Source organism: Carcharodon carcharias, chromosome 3 (assembly GCF_017639515.1).
Source record: "Carcharodon carcharias isolate sCarCar2 chromosome 3, sCarCar2.pri, whole genome shotgun sequence".
NCBI classification, from domain to species: Eukaryota; Metazoa; Chordata; class Chondrichthyes; order Lamniformes; family Lamnidae; genus Carcharodon; species Carcharodon carcharias.
The window spans coordinates 203,978,089-203,997,862 of record NC_054469.1 but is presented as its reverse complement, the minus strand read 5'-3'; the positions used below and the strand labels follow the sequence as shown (position 1 = coordinate 203,997,862).

The window sequence follows — 19,774 nt, the reverse complement described above, 5'->3', positions numbered from 1 at the left end:
TTAAACATGAGGGCACCGAGAGAATGATGGAACTCTGTGAATGTCTGCCCATGACATTCTGGCAGCAATAACAAGCACCATCAACGTGGGGTGGTGAAGGCATCAGTAATGTGTCCAGGGAGTGAGAGGCCAGACCAGCACTATGGTCTGAAGGTTACACACTGTACAGAGGAGAGGTCCTTGACTGAGGCACCTGCCTTTATCTTGCGTGGAAAGGTTTCACATCTGAGTGACACAAACACTGCTCATCAGAACAAGGGGCCATAGGCAGGGAGACATTGTTGAGAATTTATTTATAATTCTGGACATTATGTAAAAGTGATTAACACCCATGCCCAGGCTGTGCAACTACATTTCCCAACATTCTTGACTTTGTGCTATGTCTTGGTGATCCCCTGACATCCACAGTACAGGTGGAGGCACCCTGATGACAGCTACGCCCTGTCTGTGATGACCTGGGCGGGTGCTGTTTGGACAGCAAAGAGCTTGCCTGCTTTTGAGATTCTGCTGTGTGGCAGTGGCACCCTCCTCGACCTGTGGAGCAGGAGCTGCTGGGGTCACATGAAGAGGGGATTCTGGCCGGACACTCCCAGAGTCACCTGGGTGGATGGCTCCGGGCTGTGCATCTGCTGATCCTCCTCCCTGTGGGTGCCCAAAGGCCCCTGGGCTGACTCCTTGTAGAGAAGGGGAAGCTGGAGTGAGATTGAGCTGCCCGGAACCCCTGTCACGTACACACTGTTAGAAGCCAACTATGGCGTCAGTGATGGAGTTCAGCCTGCGCAACAGTGCAGGAAAGACATCCTGGACCAAGATCTCCATGGCGGCCGCCATCCTACCAGTGTTGGCCTCGGTGCGTTGGCATGCCGGCGCTATCACCTCAGATTAAAGGTGCACAGACTCCTCCATTGTGGGGGAGTGCAGCAGACACCCCTTCCTGATGTTCCTGAGCTTGCCTTTGCAGCTCCAGCAACTGTGACATGACCGAGTCCAGAGGCTCATCATCTGACTCTGACTCAGCAAATTTCTGGCCTACAGCAGTCCTCCGAGTGCCTGACACCTGGGAAGTCCCTGCCACCACCGCCTGCTGTGGAACAGAAAGTGTGATTGTGACCCCGAGGCTACTCTAAAGCTAGGTCCCACTGAGGTGTGTGTCTCTGTGCTGGTGGAGGATGTGGGTGACGCTGTGACGGGACTTCAAGGGGGATTCCTCCAGATTCCTCTTCAGGGGTTTCTTCAGGGCTTGATTGGAGACCCTGGGTTGTGGATTCCATCAGCTGTTTTCCTGATGTATCTGCGAAAGCAAGGAGAGATAATTAGTGCATGGCAGTGGCCTGTGAAACAGGACACATTGCTCACAGCATGGTTGTCTGATGGATGTTGCACTGCTGGATCTTCACTTGGTAAAGCACCGCCGACCTCACCAGCAGCACAGGAATGGTCCAGATCGTCGCCAGCCATGAGGACCTTGACTTCAGGCATTCCTCCACTGGTCTGTGACCTCTCCCACTTGTCGTGTGCCAACTTGTCCTGCATGAATAGAAATAGAGAGAATGTAAGCAGGATGCCTGCCAGGCCAGGTGATAAGTATGCCTGGCATGTGTGGGTGGTGAATGATCCTATGGACGGAATGAGGACAATGAAGGTGTTTATGAGAAAGTGAATGGTGATATCCCTTGAACTGGCAGTGAGAGAGATCCCTGGGGATGTGTGATGGGTTTGTGAGTTTGTGAGCTGAGGGTGATGAGAATAGTGACTTACCCTGGCGGAACGGAGGAGATCATTCATCCTCTTGCGGCACTGGGTGCCTGTCCTCTTTTGCAGGGCATTGGCACTGACCACCACTGCCACTGCCTCTCTAACTAGATTTGTAATGTTGCTGTGCATCCTGCAGCCAGAGCAGGGGGTAGAGGACATCACAGCGAGCCTCCACTGCATCCAAAAGGCGTTCGAGTGATTAAATCTGGGGACCGCAGTCTTTTTGCCTTTTGGGGCTATGTCTTACGTGCTGGAAACACTGAGAGCTGTGCGTGTGTGCAGCACTTTAAATATGGTGCCCGGCGTGATGAAGCGGTGAGGTAATGACACCATTAAAACAACGCTTTTCCCAGGAATGCATAATTAATGTGGCAGGCTTGTGAAGATACAGCATGAAAAGCCACCATTGCAGCCGATGGGTAAGACGTCGTTTTTCCTGCCCACTGCTGCACTTAGTGTAAATCTGGGATGATTCTGCCCTCTGTTTTGCAAAGGTGATGGTGCATCAAAGTACTAAAAAATCAAAGCTTGGCATAAAGCCCTGGGCAAAATTAATATGCATGCAGAGGGTTCTCTTGGTGCCCAGAGTGTTGTCTCCAGCCTGAGGCATGACTTAATGCTGGTGACAGAGAAATCCAACCTGCAAGCAACTGTCTGACAGTGGGGTGGGGGGAGCCCTGTGTAAGCATCGCCTAAAATCAACCATGGCAACCATGGTTCAGTTGGCAGCATTCTCATCCCTGAGTCAGAAGGTTGTGGATTGAATTCTTGGTCCAGATCTTAAGCACAAAAATTAAAGCTGGCACTTCAGCGCAGTGCTGAGCATGTATATGCATACAAGTCATTAAAAGTGGCAGGGCCGGTAGTGGGAGCCATTTCTAAAGCATACAGTATTCTAGGCTTCATTAATAGGGGCCAAGAGTACAAGGGCAGGGAGGTTATGATGAATTTATGTAAGACACTGGTTAGTCTTCAGTTGGAGTATTGTGTACAGTTCTGGGCACTATAGGAAGGATGTGAACGCATTGGAGTGAGTGCAGAAGAGGTTTACGAGAATGGTTCCAGGGATGAGACTCTTCAGTTATGAAGAAAGATTGGAGAAGTTGGGGCTGTTTTCCTTGGAGAGGAGAATGATGAGGGGAGACTTAATAGAAGTTTTCAAAATAATGAGGGGCCTGGACAGAGCAGATAGGGAGAAACTGTTCCCGCTTATAAACAGATTGAGAACCAGGGGGCACAGTTTTAAAGTGTTTAGCAAAAGAGGTGAGAAAAAGCTTTTTCACACAACGAGTAGTTCGGGTTTGGAATGCACAGCCTGGAAGTGTGGTGGAGGCAGGTTCAACTGAGGCATTCAAGGGGGCATTGGATGATTTTGTAAATAGAAACAAGATGCAGGGTTACGAGGGAAAAGCAGGAGATTGGTAGTTAAAATGCTCAGAGAACTGGTGCAGATACGATGGGCCGAATGGCCTCCTTCTAAACCACAACAATTCTGTGATTCTAAGAGAGTGTTACAATGTTGGATGCTCCGTTTTTCAGATAAGATGTTAAACTGAGGGCCGGCCTGCCTGCCCTCTCAGGTGAATGTAAAAGATCCCACAGCACGATTTTGAAGAAGAGCAGGAGAGTCATCCCTGGTGTCCTGGCTTATATTTATCCCTAAATCATTATGACAAAAAGAATTGTCTGAACATTATCACATTGTTGTTTGTGAGAGCTTGCTGTGCACATATTAGCTACAGCATTTTCTACATGACAACAGTGGCTACACTTCAAAAGTACTTTAAAAGTAAAGCACTCCAGTGTTTATGAAAGACGCTATATAAGTGTCTTTCTTTTTCTTTTAATCACAAAAAAAACCTACGGTCAGAATTTTTCAGGCTCTTTGAGGATGGGCAAGGATGCTGGAAAGCTGGCAACATGGCACAAGATGGAGACCTGACCCTCCTTTACGGCCACTACACGACCAATGGAAGGCCATCCGACCACGACTCCCGTGCCTAAGTCTCCACTGCTAACACAGGAACCAGTTCCTCCCTGACCACCGCTCCCCCAACCACTGCGGCCTGCCAGCCTGGTCCAGCTTCCCTAACCCCACTTATGTTTCTTCAAGGATGCCAGGTCATTTTGCCAACACCCGCCCCCCCCACCCCGCCCTGCAGCTGTAGAATCAGAAATGGCCACCGCTAGTGGTGGCACCGCTGAGGACTGGCAGCTCTTGGGGATGGGCCACTTAATTGGCCGCCGCTGGCAATTTGCCTCTCTGGGTCTTACTGCCAGCTGAAGTGGGCTTTTGCATCCTGCTTTCACAAAATTTATATTTCATATATTTCTCTTCACCTACCATAATTGCTGGTGTAACTCTGGGGTTCCTCAATATCTTCCGTAGTAACCACACTGTAATGAAGGGGAAAGGCTTTAGCAACTAGAAAAGTTCCTTCTAACAATTTTAACAACAGATAGCAGTTATCTATAAAACATACAGCTCTAAATTAAAATATGGTTTTGTTTCTGCTTCTTTTACTGCCTCCTGAGGTTTTATTCCTCTGCATGCCTTCACAAGACCCGGAGGGGGATAGCTGTTGATCCCAGCTGTAAAATAAAGAAAAAAACATCTTTAAATGAAATGAAGATTCTTGGTTATAAAAGCCTCAAATTTCTGTGGAAATTCCTCCTAACTTCGCCCTAACTTTGGCAGAATTTTCGCTGCAGTTGTGATGGAAGAGCAATAAAACCCCACAGGAAGTTACCACAAAATATTTTAGTTGTTAAATAACTGACCGATTAATAGAATCACATCTTTCAAGGACCACAGCAAAACATCAAATCTATGAGAGAACTTTCTTACACAAAAGATTCAAAACATTATTAACATTATTTAAATAATTATTAGGTAGGGCTTCATTCTTGAGCTTAGCAAAACACTGGCCATCTCTGGGAATATTTTCCTCTCCTGTTAAGAAATAACATTTTCTGCTTGTTTCTGTGTGAAGATTTTACTGTCCACCATTCAAAGTTTACTCCCATGATCTTTTTGGAATAGCAGAGAGCTCAACCATAGCATAATGTTGACAAAGGAGTAGAAATTGGCCTTTTTTGCTTCTGGTTTGAAGATGCCTAAAAACTTTCTGATTCGAAATTGGATCAGGCCATTTTTCAGAGTGGGTTGTTAGTGGGAGTTTCATCTTCAATTTCAAAGACTCTCGGACAAACCAGGAAATGATAAGATTATTCTCCTTATTGTTGCCAAATTATTAAGTCTGTGCCTTCTGCTGGACAACAGCACTTGTGGAAGAATGGCAGAGTGAGGCTTCCACGTGGATGTTATCCTCATTGTGGTCAAGGATCCAGGTCATGTCATTAAACATGGTGGACTCCCCAAATGTTGCCTGGAAGCCCAGACAGGAACAGTTAGATAATGACTGCAGCAGGCTCCTGTGGTTTTTGTTTTGTCAAACTGGACCAGTGTCCTTGCAGGAGAGCTGGCTGCCAGCCATCCAGAGACTGCTCTGGGGGAACAGAAAGCCATCCCTACCATTCAGATGGATTTAGCATCAGTTTGCGACCTTTTCAAAGATACTTTGGGCTACAAATTGGATTTCTCCATTGTGTTGTTATAATGATATAATCCCTTGGGCTTAATTACTGCATGAGACACAAGGCACCAATTGCTCATAAGGGAGCGGGTAAACATGAAGTGGGTTCATTTATTAAGACTAGGCACATGAGAACAGTTATACATAGGATAAAGCTTGAAGGCATCAGAGCTGTGTGCACGCTCAGCTCAATGCAAAAGTAAAACTAAGACTGGATTGCATGACACATTTCCCTTCTACTGATGTCATTCTGATATCCCTTAAAGGCATATTACAAAATGCCCCTCTTTTTGAACACATGATCATGATCCATGGTTACTCCAGGCCCATGATTACCCTGCATCCAGTCCCACTGAGGCAGGCAGCATGCAAATCTCCTGCTATCTCCTCATTTCAACCCAGTGCAGAATGTGCTGCCAATTGACTGCATGCTCAGCAGGGGACAAAGCTGCATACATGGTTAACATGTGTTTCAGTTAATCTGCATCCCTTAAAGCTGCACTCATTATAAGGAAGCTGCTGCACACCGTGCAGCAACTGCTGCAATGAGAATCAATTCAAATGGAGTAACAACCGATGTGAGAGAGTTCCCACGTTTTCCATGTGACGTTGGATGCATTAGTACAAGAGGTTGAAAGATGGAGAAATGCAACATTTCTGCAGGGAGCCAGGAGACCTACAAGATGAACCTACAAGGAGGGAATGAGAGGAGGTGGCTAGGGTGGACAGTTCCTACAGTCTGGACCTGAGGACTTGGCAGTAGTGTCGCAAGAAGTTCAATGAGCTCACTTAGGTGATCAAGTTCATTGAATGCATCTTCACAGGTCATCCCCTACCCAATGCATGACCTACTTCTCATGCTGCACAATGCACTATGCCCCTAACACTCACACTTAGGCAAACAGGACTCAAGCCTAACATTCAGATACTCCACCTTACCTTTGCACACCTATTAATGCTGCCAGCTTCACACCCGCATCTTGTTGCTTCCACAGACCTGCAGTTATTCATCCATGACAAGGACGTCACCCAAACACAATCACTGACTTTCTTTCTTTTTCTCTTGCAGGACAGGGCACCCATAACAGGGGTAACAGACCAGAATGCATGAGATGCAGGTACACCTACATCAGCTGAACCCTCTGGAGCAGACGGTGCTCCTCATCATGGGGATGGCTGTAACAGAATCCATTACATCCAGTGTCGTCAAGAACATTCAGGATGTCAGTATGTTCCTGCCTTCTGCTCCTTATCAAATCCCACTCACCTTCATGCTGCCTCTGGCATGAAATGAAAGCTGCAGATAGTGTGATCATGGACCTCTTGCTTTCAACCCAACTTCCTCTCCCTTAACCCCCGACCCATCCCCCAAATGCTACCCACCCCCCCCCACCCAAACCCCACCGCCGCCCTCCCACCACACCCCAACCTAACTTCTGCATTTGTGCTTTCAGATACCCAACAACTGGTTCTGGCTTTTGATAAAGTCCCCCAAAGGAGATTGATTAGCAAAATAAAAGCACATGGGATAGGAGACAATATACTGGCATGGATTAAGGATTGACTAACAGGCAGAAAGCACAGTGTAGGAATAACTGGTCATTCTCACGTTGGCAGGCTTTGGCTAGTGGGGTGCGGTAAGGTCAGTGCTTGGGCCCCAGCTGTTTACAATATATATCAATGATTTGGATGTGGGGACCAAATGTAATATTTCCAAGTTCGCAGATGATACAAAGCTGGGCGGGAATATGTGTTTTGAGGAAGGTGTAAAGCGGCTCCAGGAGGATTTGGACAGACTTAGTGAGTGGGCAAGAACATGGCAGATGGAATACAATGTGGAGAAATGTGAGGTTATCCACTTTGGGAACAGGAGCAGATGTGCAGAATATTTCCTAAATGGTAAGAGATTAGAAAGTGTAGATGTACAAGGGGACCTGGGTGTCCTTGTCCATAAGTCACTGAAGGCTAACATGCAGGTGCAGCAGGCCATTAGGAAGGCTAATAGAATGTTAGCCTTTATCGCAAGAGGATTTGAGTACAGGAGTAGTGAAGTCTTCTTCAATTGTACAGAGGCTTGGTTAGATAACACCTGGGGCAGGGTTTGCAGTTCAGCGGGCAGCTGCGATTGGCGGGCCTAGGAGCGGCCAGGGGAAGGCTTAGCAATGTGGGGGGTGTGGGCGGGAGGAGGGCGAGCACTGAAGACAGCACAGCTGCAGGGGAGCACAGAATGAAAGCTCCCTGAAGGCAAAGAGCTGCCTCAGGTAGCTGAAGAATTCAAATGCAAAAAATAAAGATTTTTAAAATACTCTGTACATCTGTTCCTCTTCCCAAAGTGGATAACCTCACATTTCTCCACATTGTATTCCATCTGCAATGTTCTTGCTCATTCACTAAGACTGTCCAAATCCTCCTGGAGCTACTATTATATTTGGTCCCCACATCCAAATCATTAAAGATGTTAAAAATCACGCATCAGAATCAGTCACCAGGACATATAGATGATGAAAATTTTTCCCAAGCATTTTTATTTTTTAAAATTAATATCGGAAACCTCATCTTGCCCGTGGATGCGGTTTTCTGTAAAATTCAAAGACCACCTGGCCGACTTGCCTGCCTGCCAACTGTAAGGTTGGATGTCCAACAAAAAAAGCTCAGTTAATTACTACTTTAATGGCCTTAATAAGCCTTTTAATTGTCGGCGGGTGTGCTTCCAACTCTAGCACACGCCCGCCGACTGAACTATCACTAGCGCGCGATGACATCGGGACACTCGTCTGACATCATCACGCGCTATTTCACATCCGAGCGGGTTGGGCACGTACCCGCACACCGAGCGAAAAGTTCTGCCCTTGGAGTAGTGTGTGCAGGTTTGGTCACCTTACCTCAGAAGGGATATTATTTCTATAGAAGGAGTGCAACAAAGGTTCGCCAGACTTGTTCCGGGGGTGGAGGGACTGTCTTATGAAAGGAGGTTGGAGAAGTCGGGCCTGTATTCTCTAGAGTTTCAAAGAATGACAGGTGATCTCACTGAAACCTACAGAATACTTAAAGAGATAGACAGGGTAGATGCAGGTAAGATGTTTCCCCTGGTTGGGGAGTCTAGAACCAGGGGACACAACTTCAAAATAAGAAGGAAGCCGCTTGGGACCGAGATGAGGAGAAATATTTTTACTCAGAGGGTTGCGAATCTTTGGAAGTCTCTACCCCAGAGTGCCGTGGAAGCTCAGTCATTGAGTATGTTTAAGGTAACGATTGATGGATTCCTGATGAACAATAATGTAAAGGGTTATGGGGATAGTATGATCTGTACATGAGGAGTCATTGGGTATGTGTGTCCATTCCCAGGGAGAGCTCAGCATGTGTGCTAGCGCTCGAGAGGGTGAGGTCACAGATGGGTTCTGCTGCAGGTAACTCAGATGAGGATTTCAATGGGGCAGCATGCAAAAAAATGCTGTTGAGCATGCACAGAGATGTTTGCTGCATTGGCAAAGCCCCCGATTCAGTGACACATCCCTCAAGCGCTTTTTGGGTGCCGTGGAGGCCTCTGCAATGTTCTCTACCCTCGCTCTGGGGGATGACCAGCAAGCAAGGTCGCCAATCCAGCATGGGAGGCGGTGGCAGCAGTGGTCAGCACCAATGCCTTGCAAAAGAGGACATTCACCCGAAAGAGGGTGAAGGGGCTCATCCATTCTGCCAGGGTAAGTCACTCTTCTCATCACCCTCAACTTGCACACTCACAAACCCATCACATAGCCACAGGGATCTCACACCCCAAGGGACAACACCACTAACTCTCACACGCACCCTCACATCTCCATCAGGTCCATATCCTCTCAAGCTCACATCCTCACTCCTGTCCATGGTGCCGCTCACCACACAAACATTCCAGGCAGTGCCATGTGGCCTGCTCACTCTCTCCCCATCAATTTTTTACGCAGGAGAAACGGGCTCAAAACAGCAGGGAGAGGTCCCAGACTGGGGGTAGAGTGGCCCACATGAGGCCCATCACTCACTCTGAGGAGTGTGTCATTATGCTGACTGGTGAGGACATGGTCGGTGCCTGTGATGATGGTGAGGTCAGCGGTGAACACCCACGTGAGGAAACTGCTCCACAATTTCCGGCTCTGAAAGCAACTGTGATAGCTTTCTCTCCTATTTTTAACTCTCCTGCCGTGCACTAATTATCTCTATTTTGGCTCACAGGGAGCTCTACCAAGCAACCAACACCCGCAGCCAGCCAGTCCCCCAGCTCCTCACTTCCAGCCAAGAAGACATTGAAGAGTTGGAAATAAACAGCCTGGAAGACCCGTCACAGCGCTTACCCACACCCTCCACCAGCACAGAGGCGCACACCTCGGTGGGATATAGATTTGGAGCAGGCTCAGGTTCACAATCTGGTCACTGCACAGACATTTGTCCGCAACAGGAGGCAGGTTCAGTCGAGCTCCCCTGCATTCAGAGGACTGCTGGGGAAGAGGCATCTGGGAGGTCCAAGTCAGATGGTGAGTCTCTGAATTTGGCCTTTCAACTCATCCTGGAGAGTTAGCAAAGGACAGGGGAACATCAAGCAGAGCTGTTGGAAGCCCTCAGCAGAGTGGCGCGCAAGTCAAAGGAGTGCACCCGCCTGCCCTCTGATGAAGTGATGCCCACGTGTGCATGTGGAGGTCTCCATTGGAAGGGTGACAGATGCCATGCAGACCTGGTCCAGCGGAATGTGGAGATGTGTGCAGACCTGCACTTCATCATGGGAGACATGGGTGAGCTCCTGCACTGGCGACGTGAGAGGGAAACAGGGCACCTCAAAGTCTCTCCAGGTGCTCCTTCCCCTCAAGGAGTCAGACTGGGGCCCTCAGGCACCTGAAGGGAGGAGAACAGCAGCTGGACATCCCTGGGTCATTCACTCAGGAATCTCAGAGACTGTCCTCTCCCTCTGAGTCCCCTTTGCCAGTGACCCCCTTAGCCTCATCCTCTGTCACCGCAGGGGGAGCTGACCCACAGGGGGACAGTCAAAGCAAGTCAGGGCCCTCAAGGCCTTGGCACTCCAGAGGACCCATGCCAAAGTCATCAGAGGCAACAGGACCAACCATTGCACAGGCTGTCTCCACCACTGCTGCAGATGTCAGGGCAGCACCTAGAAGAAATGGTAGCCCTAGAAAAATTAAGAAATTCTGATTACAGTTGGTTGCACGGGTAAACACATTTTGTCATTTTATAATCTGAAAATGTATTCCCTTTCATTGAATAATGTGTAATGGTGTCTTTCAGCTTCATTTCCAGGCTTTGCAAGTCCACCCCCTGCGCCACCCCCCGCTCCGCTAGCAGTTCAACTGCACACTGCGGGCCACGAGTGATCCTGGTGGGAGAAGTGGCAGGGCCTCGTGCAAGCTCCGAAGGGCCCACACATGTAGATCCTTCCTCCTTCTCATCTCAATGTCCTGATCATTTTCAATGCTGCCTGCTGGGGTTCACTTTCAGTTGTCTATCTGAGCTGACCTGCCTCTCCACCCACCCACTGATCACACTCCCATGCAGCACCTGCTCTCAATCACCACAAGTCTCCTTTCACTTTCAGATTTACAAGCATGGTGCGTTTAATGTTCTTTGGCTCCCCTGTCCTGTCCCCTGCCCCAGTCACCCATGTCATTCACCGTATCACTGTCGACCCCCTGGCATCACCTTCCATTTCTCAACCTACCAGCCATAACCCTTCTTCTTCGAGTATGTCCATGTGAACGTGTATGTTCCCTACCTTCCCGAAAGCCCCACCACGTTCATACTAATATCCCCGGCCTGCTCCTTCCCACTCCCAGGGTCCGTGTCTGCCTCCGAGTCCCCAACAACCACCCTCGCCCTCCCTTCTATCAATACTATTGCACCTTCACACTCCCACCCTACCGGCTCACTCTGCCCCCTCTCACTCGCATCATTCCCACAGAGATAGAGAAAACCAGAAAAGCAATTTTTGTTCAGTTGAAGCCAGGATTTGAGAGAGGCTAGACACAGCAGAAGGAACTGCAGAGAGCAGATTTCTCATAAAAACTAAAGGAGATGGTCCCAGAAAACAGGGAACAGGTCCTAAATGAAAAATAAAACAACTCCCAAGAAGACATTCTAGTCAAAGGAAGGACAGATGCGTGAAACCGATTTTTGGCCTTCCCACCATATTGTCTGCTCACACCCGTCATGACATCCAACACCAGCGGGCACAGGCAATTCCATCCACAGTGACTGGTGACTGCTGTCTCAACTTCGACTAGAGCACAGGTGGAAGCCACCCATTCTCTCAGTGCTGCAGTCGAAGCTCAGAAACTCAGGTCATGAGATCCATGCAGGACCCAACTGCTGCCATTATTGCTGCGGATCTCAGTGCTCAGGGGAACTTGCAAACTCTCACAGCAATCCAGCATTGTCCTCCAGAAGCTTACTAAGATAGCTGAGACAGTGACCAAGGATTCCATGGTCCAAGAGCCTGCTGAGAGTATTTGTGCTCCCACCAATGCCACTCTGCCAGTGCCATTGTTGTTGCCTTTCAGCAAGCTAGCCCAGAATGCAGCTGATCATGCCAAGGTAATGCCATCTGAAGCTGGGCCTCAAGCCCCAGAACTGCATAGGAACATAGGAACAGGAATTGTCCAGTTAAGCCTCAAGCCTCTTTCATCATTCAATGAGATCATGGTTGATCTGCAACATATCTCCATATACCTACCTTTATTCCATATTCCTTAATGCCAAAAATCTATCAATTTCAATTTTGAAATTAATAATTGATCTAGCATCAATTAGCATATGTGCAAGAGAGTTCCAAACCTGCACCACCCTTTGCATGTAGCAATATTTCCTAAATACACTTCTGAAGGGTCTGGATCTAATTTTCAGACTATGCCCCCTAGTCTTAGACTCCCCAATCATCAGAAATAGTTTCTCTCTTTCTGCCCATTCTGTTCCCCTATATATCTTGGAGACTTTGATCAATTTGTGCCATAACCTTTTAAATTCCAGGGAATACAAATAATTTGTGCAATCTCACCTCATAACTTAACCCTTTGGAGTCCAGCTATCATTCTGGTAAACTTATGCTGCACTTTCTCCCAAGCCAATACAGCTTTCCTAAAGCATGGTGCCCAGAACTGTTCATGTTACTCCAGGATTGGTTCAACCAAGGCTTTGTATAGCTGAAGTAATATGAATAAAAAATAATGTTCAACAAAATAATGAATAAAAAATAATTCATTAGATTGTTACTGCACTTACTTGCCAGGTTTTTCAGGAAAGCCACTGAAAATTTTTGTGCATATTCCATTTCAGGCTCCAGGACTCTGTCCAGTTGAACTAAATGTTGATCAAAAGGAAAACTGACAAACTCCTCCAGGACTGTGACATTAGTTACCTCCCCAAGGGCCAGTGCAAACATTGCAAAACCTTTACATTTGGCTTCTCGTGATATTTCCAGTAATCTCTTCTCATCAATGATTGTTCGCCCTGAAAATATCGTAAAGATAACCTTGTAAGTTTGCAGCTTTGTGAGATTTGAAAAGAAATTCTTCAAGCTCCATTCAATGGCGCTGCCAATGCCAGTGGAGCCGTTCTGCTGACTGAATGAGTCTTGGATGTGTCTCTTCTTCAAAGTTTTTGTGGTGTAATCCAGAACTCCAAACTCCAGGTTAAATGGATCTTTCCCATATTGTGGTTTGTAACTTGATGTGTGTTGTACCAGAGCCACCCGAGGATGAAGATCGGAGGCTTTTGGTTCTGTAGAACTTAGAAATGTGTTAACCATTGAGGTTAAGAAATGCTGAACTGTTTCTGATTCTGTTGATTCTATTTGCTGTAAGTCACCAACAACAAAAGCCATGTCCAGGTTGACTGGCAGAGGGGACGGCTGGGCACCTCCAAGACACAAGTCATATGGTTCACACTGATCTGTAAAAGAAAATATTTCTTTATTTTCTTTTTGTAACTTTTCCTCAATGAATTCATTAAAACACAACTAGTTTGGCTTCATATTATGAACTAATGTAGCTCCAGAGTCATGTTACATCACCACTCTGGGGTGAAGCAGAGTGAAACTCCCTGGAGGAGGACATCTCATGATGCTTCACTCTTGAGACAAGTTGGGGACTAACTATAAATTTACATTCCAGCTTCTTTGGTGCAAAACAATTTGCTTTACAGCAATTCTAAGGATGCAACCTAAGCTAACAAAAAACAGCTTGTTCCTCACAATAACACAATTTACATTTATATGATGTTATGTTCCTTTGGTTTGCACATCAAAATCTTGAAGTACTTTTTGCAATTACCTTTTTGGAAGGGCCCTGATCGGTTTTAGGTGTTTAAATGGAACCCAGCATTACCCTTACAAACGCCCTGGAAATACCTGCCAGTTATTCTACTTTTAGATGCTACATGGGACTTTGAATGCATATGTTAAAAGGCAGACTGGATTTATTTTTAGCATCCCATCTGACGCGCAGCACCTCCAGCTATACAATTCTCTCTCAGTGCAACACTGGGAGCACTTTGCTACATTATATACTCTTGTTTGGGTATATAAATCTTCATTTGAGGTTTGAACACAGAAACCTCTAACCCAGACGTCACCAATCACCCACAAAAAGATAGTCGATGACTAACCACAGAAACTAGGAAATTTCAAGGATCTGACCTCTGATGTTGATTTAGTTGAACTTAGCTCAGGCAATGATACAGGTGTCACAACTGATTGACGTCCCACTGGAACAAGGAGGTGGAAATCATTCAGAGTTTCTGCTTTAGGTTATTTCTCAGGAAAGGAGATGTGTGTGCTTGTTAAGGCAAGGCATTATCAGGCCCAAATACAGTGCCTTATGAGAGATGCCTGCCAAGGCAAAGTGCTAGAGGGTGGCAATGCCCTTTGAGAATGTACTTCCACAAGTGGATGCCTTAAGGAAGGGAGCGAAGAAATATTATAGGGGAAGGAGGAAAAAACTCCCTCATAGGTTAGAAAAGAAGATAAAGGTCTGGCCTTGATATTTTATATTATCTTACTTTTTTTTAAGCCATTTAAAAGTCATTCAAAACATTACTTCCCTTTCTATGGTTGACGCCGCAGACTAAAGTATGTCCAGTTCTACTGGATCTAAATGCCCCTGAAAGAAATAATGATCTGAAAACAGAAGCTACAGCAATAATATGTAAAATGGCCCCCATTGCAAGAAAGGTTATCACAGAAAAATATATTCCCTTTTCTCTTTATGGTTGGTGATTGACCCCATTTATATTTACAGAGTTTTAGTTTTTATTTCAGAATTCCTGTGATGCGTTTACCTGCAGCTGAGAAAGGCGGCAGGTGGGCCTATAAAATCTGGCACCGTGCCATCAGCAGCATGCCCACTACCAGCCCACCCATCCCCACCCCACCCAGATTTTACAAGCGGCAGGTGTGGTGTTGGGTATGTTGCCCACCTGTAGCCCAATTGAAGCTCTTAAGTGGGAAATCAATGGCCACTTGAAGGCCTCAACCCGCCACTGCTCAGGTTTAATGGACGGCAGGAAAGTGCTGCTGGTCCGTGAAAGGGAGGAGTGCATCATTTCTGGGTCCCCAGTGCCTATCTGAGGACCACCCTACCACCCCACTCCTCAATCACAGTTTTCCCTCTCTGCATTCACCCTTGCCCCTGTCCACTCCAACATGCACCCCCACCACCCCCCTCCCCTTGCTGGGGTCTGCCAACCTGGCCCCAGCAAGATCACGGACTTAACTGGAGGTCTGGTCCATCACTGAACGCCTCTTTATTGTCCTCAGTGCCATACAGTCAGCGGCCTCCATACTCGGCGGCGCTGCAGAGCTGCTGGTTTCCAATTGGCCAGCGGCTCTATCGGGCGGGACTGAGGGAGGAAGACTCGCTTCATCATAACTAGAGGCCTGTTGGCCGCAAAATTAAAGCAGGGTGAGCCGGCCAAGGGGAGGCGGACAAGTAATCCCAAATTTGAATAAAAATTATTTCAAATACTGAATATAAGTTCATTTTAAAATCATACCAAAGCACAGTGTGCACAAGAGGAATCTGTGTAACAACTCTTCGGAGGCTTGTTGCCGACGTGGCAGTACAATCACTTGAGCTGTGGTTTCAACATCGACCTTGGTTAAATTAATTGAAAGAAATGCAAAATTCAGAAACAACAATCTGCAAACATTAACGTTTTGAAAGTGGTATTAATAAAAATAATCTTCTATGGTTCATCAGAAAATCATAGGCTAATTATAGCAGGAGATCATAAAGTCCAAGGCACTGCAACTAATTATTTAATGCAGCTGGTACATATTGGCCTAAAATAAATAATTGGAAAATAAAGTACAGTGAATAGTTAGTCAACCTATCAACAGTTTTATATCGATCTAAGACATTACTTTAAGGAGAAGTGGAATCCTTACATCAAGTGGAGCAATTCCTATTCTCTAAAAGGCCTCCTTCAGACACCATGAACACTGTACAAAAGAGTGAGATCTCTTACAGCAAGCTCAGTATCGTGGGTCTAGAGTTCTGCTAATATTAGAGGTCTTTACACTATCAGCCATTCAACTGCATTCACCTGAGCCATTAAACTGCATATTGGCCAATGTCCTTCAGAGAAGGGAATCTTCCAAACCTACCCATTCTGACTTCAGTTACACTCTATATGGTCCACTCTTAATGCCCTATGATATAGAATTGAGATGTCAGTTAGCAGAGACTTTCGATAAGGTCAGATCATTACCTTACCCTTTAAAATTCAAGTCTGCCACAAGTAGAAGGTGTCTATTAGGAACCTAAACAGCTTATGCAGAATGAAACAACACAAACATCATTTCAAATTTATTGGCTATGTTTCGTATAGGTGGAAGTAAAGGTATAGGGCTGAATTTAACAGGTGGGGGGGATTCTCCCCACTGCCAGAAGATTCACTGGGGAATGCATTCCCACTGATGCTGGCCACCCCTCAGCCATTTAATGCTCTGAGGAAAAGAGAGGAGATCCCGTCTCAGAGAACTGCTGGCTAATCGGCCAGCAGCTCTGGAGTGCCAGCAGCGCCACCTGGTGGTCACTGATGGGATTACAACTAGTCCCCAGATTCGAAGTCCCAGAACCGAAATGGAAGTACTGAGGGTGTTCTGGCTGCAGTGGAAGGAGAGGCTCTGGCTGGGGTGGCAGAGAGAGACACAGAGAGAGATAGGGTGTTTGGGGCCTTGATGGAGAGGCTGGGGTGGGGAGGGAGCACCTGGGGGGGTGGGGGAGACAAAGATCTTGCAGGGAGCACCCGATTCGGAAAGGGGGTCAGTGAGGGTGATGACTCCCCGCCTTGCTGCTGGAGGCCCGAGCAGGGTAATCTGCTAGGCTTACCCTCACCCCATTCCTGACCTCCCCGTCGGTCTCGGAAAGTGGCCCTTAAGTGGGCAGTAATCAGCCACTTAACAGTCCCCATTGGAGAGTGAGGGAGGATTGCCCTAGGCCTCGCCCGTGCCCTGTAAAATTGAGGATTGGCCAGGGGCTAGTGGGAGGGCAGCTAAAAGGCCACACAGGTAATTTTACAGGCCCCCTACCTGCAAACCTTTCGCTGCCTTCTTTCTCAGCTGCAGGTGGCCAGTAAAACGCATCACAGCAATCCTGCCATAGTTGCTATTCTTCACCTTACATAGTTATGCAACAGTTTCGAATGCATAACTTTCTAGGTAAGTTTGAACTTAATGATGTGTAAAAGATAGCTAAATCAGTAGACAAGAGTATTCTAGTATATATTGTGTGCTTGGATTTTCAGGAATGAGGGTTGTTTTGTCTTAATGGATTAAATATTTGACTTGTAACAGAAGAGAGAGAGGTGATAAATGATAAATGTTCTGTCAGGGAAAATGCAAACAGGTGATATTTCACAAAGCTGTATTGTACTCAATCAATCTGATGACACAAAGCCTTTTCAGTAGAAAGGAGATAAATTATTTTCCAAGGCTTAGGCGCATCATGTAGATCATTTGGTATGGTAAATAGATTTTAATTTGTTAAGGTTTAGGGTAAAAGTTGAATGTGAAAATATTCAAATGGAGGGGAGTTAATTTTATTGAGTTGAAAAGAGATCTGGCCCAGGTGGGTTGAAATCGAGGTTTGGCAGATAAAACAGTAAATGAACAATCGGAAGTTTTCAAGGAGGAAGTGGTTTGGATACGGATAAATATCAGATTCTCAGCTGAACCAAGCTGAATAGATAAAGGAGATGGGGAGAACTGAAAAAAGAAATAAGGGGAAAAGAGAGTGTATAACATGTTATCAGGTAACTAAAAAGGCTACTAACATTATTAGTCCTTTATAATCATGTAAGTAGTAAAAGGATAGTCAAAGGAAAGATGGGGCTGATAAGGGACCAAACAGGGATTTTCTTATGGAGGCAGAGGGCATGGCTGAGGTACTACTTGCATACTTTACATCTGTCTTCATTGAAGGGGAGGATTCTGCGAATGCCAATTGGCTAAATAAGAGAATGGGTGATGGTTAGTCCAATTAATGTTGCAAATGGACTTTCAAAAGATGTTTGATAAAGTGCTGCATTTGTAAAATTGGAGACTTTGGCAGTGGCTTTGTGGAAACAAAGTTAGCTAAATGAAAGAAAGCAGAGAGTAATGGTATGTAGTTGTTCTTCAGACAGGAGGAACTTGTGCGCAGTGGCTTTATTAGAGTGGATCAAAATAGATTTCATTTGAGGCCATTAACATTGTGCGGGTGGTCGCAATCCCTCTGTTATAAGGGGCTGAATTTTCGGGCTGACATGCGGGTGGTGGAGCCCGCATGTCAGCGCTTAAAATGTCACGTGCCCGCCATTAAATAAAGGCCTTGTTAAGGCCATTAAGTCACCAATTGATGAGGATTTTGAGGGGCCCGTGCGAACTTCGTGGAACTCGAAACACAAGAAGATCAGCCATGATATTATTGAATGGTAGAGCAGGCTTGAGGAGCCGAATGGCCTACATCTGCCCCTATTTCATGTTTGTACTCCTCTGTCCAGTATTTTAATGCTGGCATTAATCTAAGATTTGTAGGCTAACCCTTCCATTTAAAAATAAGACCACTGGTGAATGACATAACAAGAAATTTTTTAAAAGTATTATTGACAACAGAATATAAGGCAAATATTGATAAGCTAAGAGAGTGCAGTTTTACCAGGTTATTTCTCATACATACTTGGGACTACTACATACCCTATATTGGCATATGAAGAGATTGTCCCGTTGTGCATCCCTCTGAGCATCCAAGCTAATTACTTATTCCACTCACTCTAATGGAATGAAACAAATAAGCAATTTGTTTTCTTACCTTAAAAGCTCGTTCTACTTCAGGGATGTCTTTAAAGGAGATGATGACTGGAATGATATCTGAAGCACTGAATTGCGAGGCAGCTGCAGCTATGGAGTTGGCGTCTTTGGATCCTCCATTAGTGAGAAACACAGCTATTTTCCTCACAAGAATACCATTACGAACTCGTTTAAAAGTATGCCTTGCAACAAACTGCATACCAAAGCCAATATTCCGCCTTCTGGTCGATCGTTCTAGTGCCAGCTCTTCTATTTCTTGCAGGAGTAACTGTTTTCTCTTAAAGTCTGAAAATCGAATGAAAGGCCTTACTATGTTATTGTATGTAAGAAGTGCCACACGAGCTCCAGTGGGACAGTTACTTTCGGCTATGTTAATATTCTGCAGCAAATTAATTACAATCCCCTTCATCCTTTCGAATATAGCTAGTGTGACATCTGTAGACATGTCCAGAGCAAACGCCAGCTCCGTGGGGTACGCAGGGCACTCTCCTCTTCCTGGAACAATGAAAAAGCTGCTAGTAATTAAGAACATCATTTAAGTAACAAAAAAGTTTAAAACTAAAGTTGTTGTGATGCTCCATGAGGGTTACTTACTTTGTGAACAACAAGCTATAGGAAAGAAAAGAGAAAATGAAAAATTAATGGTTGAGGGCACACTATTGAAAGTTTGATTCATATTCCATTATTATTAATCTGCTTGAATGTAAACTGAACTCATTTGTTTAGGTGTTATGGTTTTGGAAATTTTCACTGTAGGTTATTAATTTGTACAGGAAGCTGATGTACTGGTTGACAACTTCACTTGAACCAAATGGTATTGACCTCCTGTATTCGGTTGTGATGAACACAGTTTGTATGTCAGCATATCTTTATCCTTCATCTTTTTAATTGATTTTGGTTACTGATTTTTCACTGGGGACTTGTGGAAAAAATTTAGAACAGTATATATGGAAAAAATTGTTGCAGTGAGAATTTTGTTCAACACAGAGAAATGACATTTAGAAGAATAAAATCATCATGGACTGCAATCGTAGTTTCAATGAACTTTATTGGCTTCCTTTCACCTGTCCATTGAATGGTGTACATCATTAATGGAAAATCTTCT

General features: G+C 45.7%; 1 protein-coding gene across 1 annotated transcript in view; it reads right to left on the bottom strand.

The window, feature by feature from the left end:
* LOC121275854 (collagen alpha-3(VI) chain-like) overlaps nt 1-19,774 on the bottom strand; it is a 143,638-nt gene that overhangs the window by 6,686 nt on the left and 117,178 nt on the right. Inside the window, exons 27-32 of the mRNA XM_041183580.1 lie at nt 19,264-19,278; nt 18,671-19,164; nt 15,372-15,471; nt 12,603-13,271; nt 4,239-4,347; nt 4,100-4,152 (exon numbers count right to left, since the gene is read on the bottom strand). Of these exons, the coding sequence (XP_041039514.1) occupies nt 4,100-4,152; nt 4,239-4,347; nt 12,603-13,271; nt 15,372-15,471; nt 18,671-19,164; nt 19,264-19,278 (1,440 nt within the window). The remainder of the gene's footprint in view (nt 1-4,099; nt 4,153-4,238; nt 4,348-12,602; nt 13,272-15,371; nt 15,472-18,670; nt 19,165-19,263; nt 19,279-19,774) is intronic.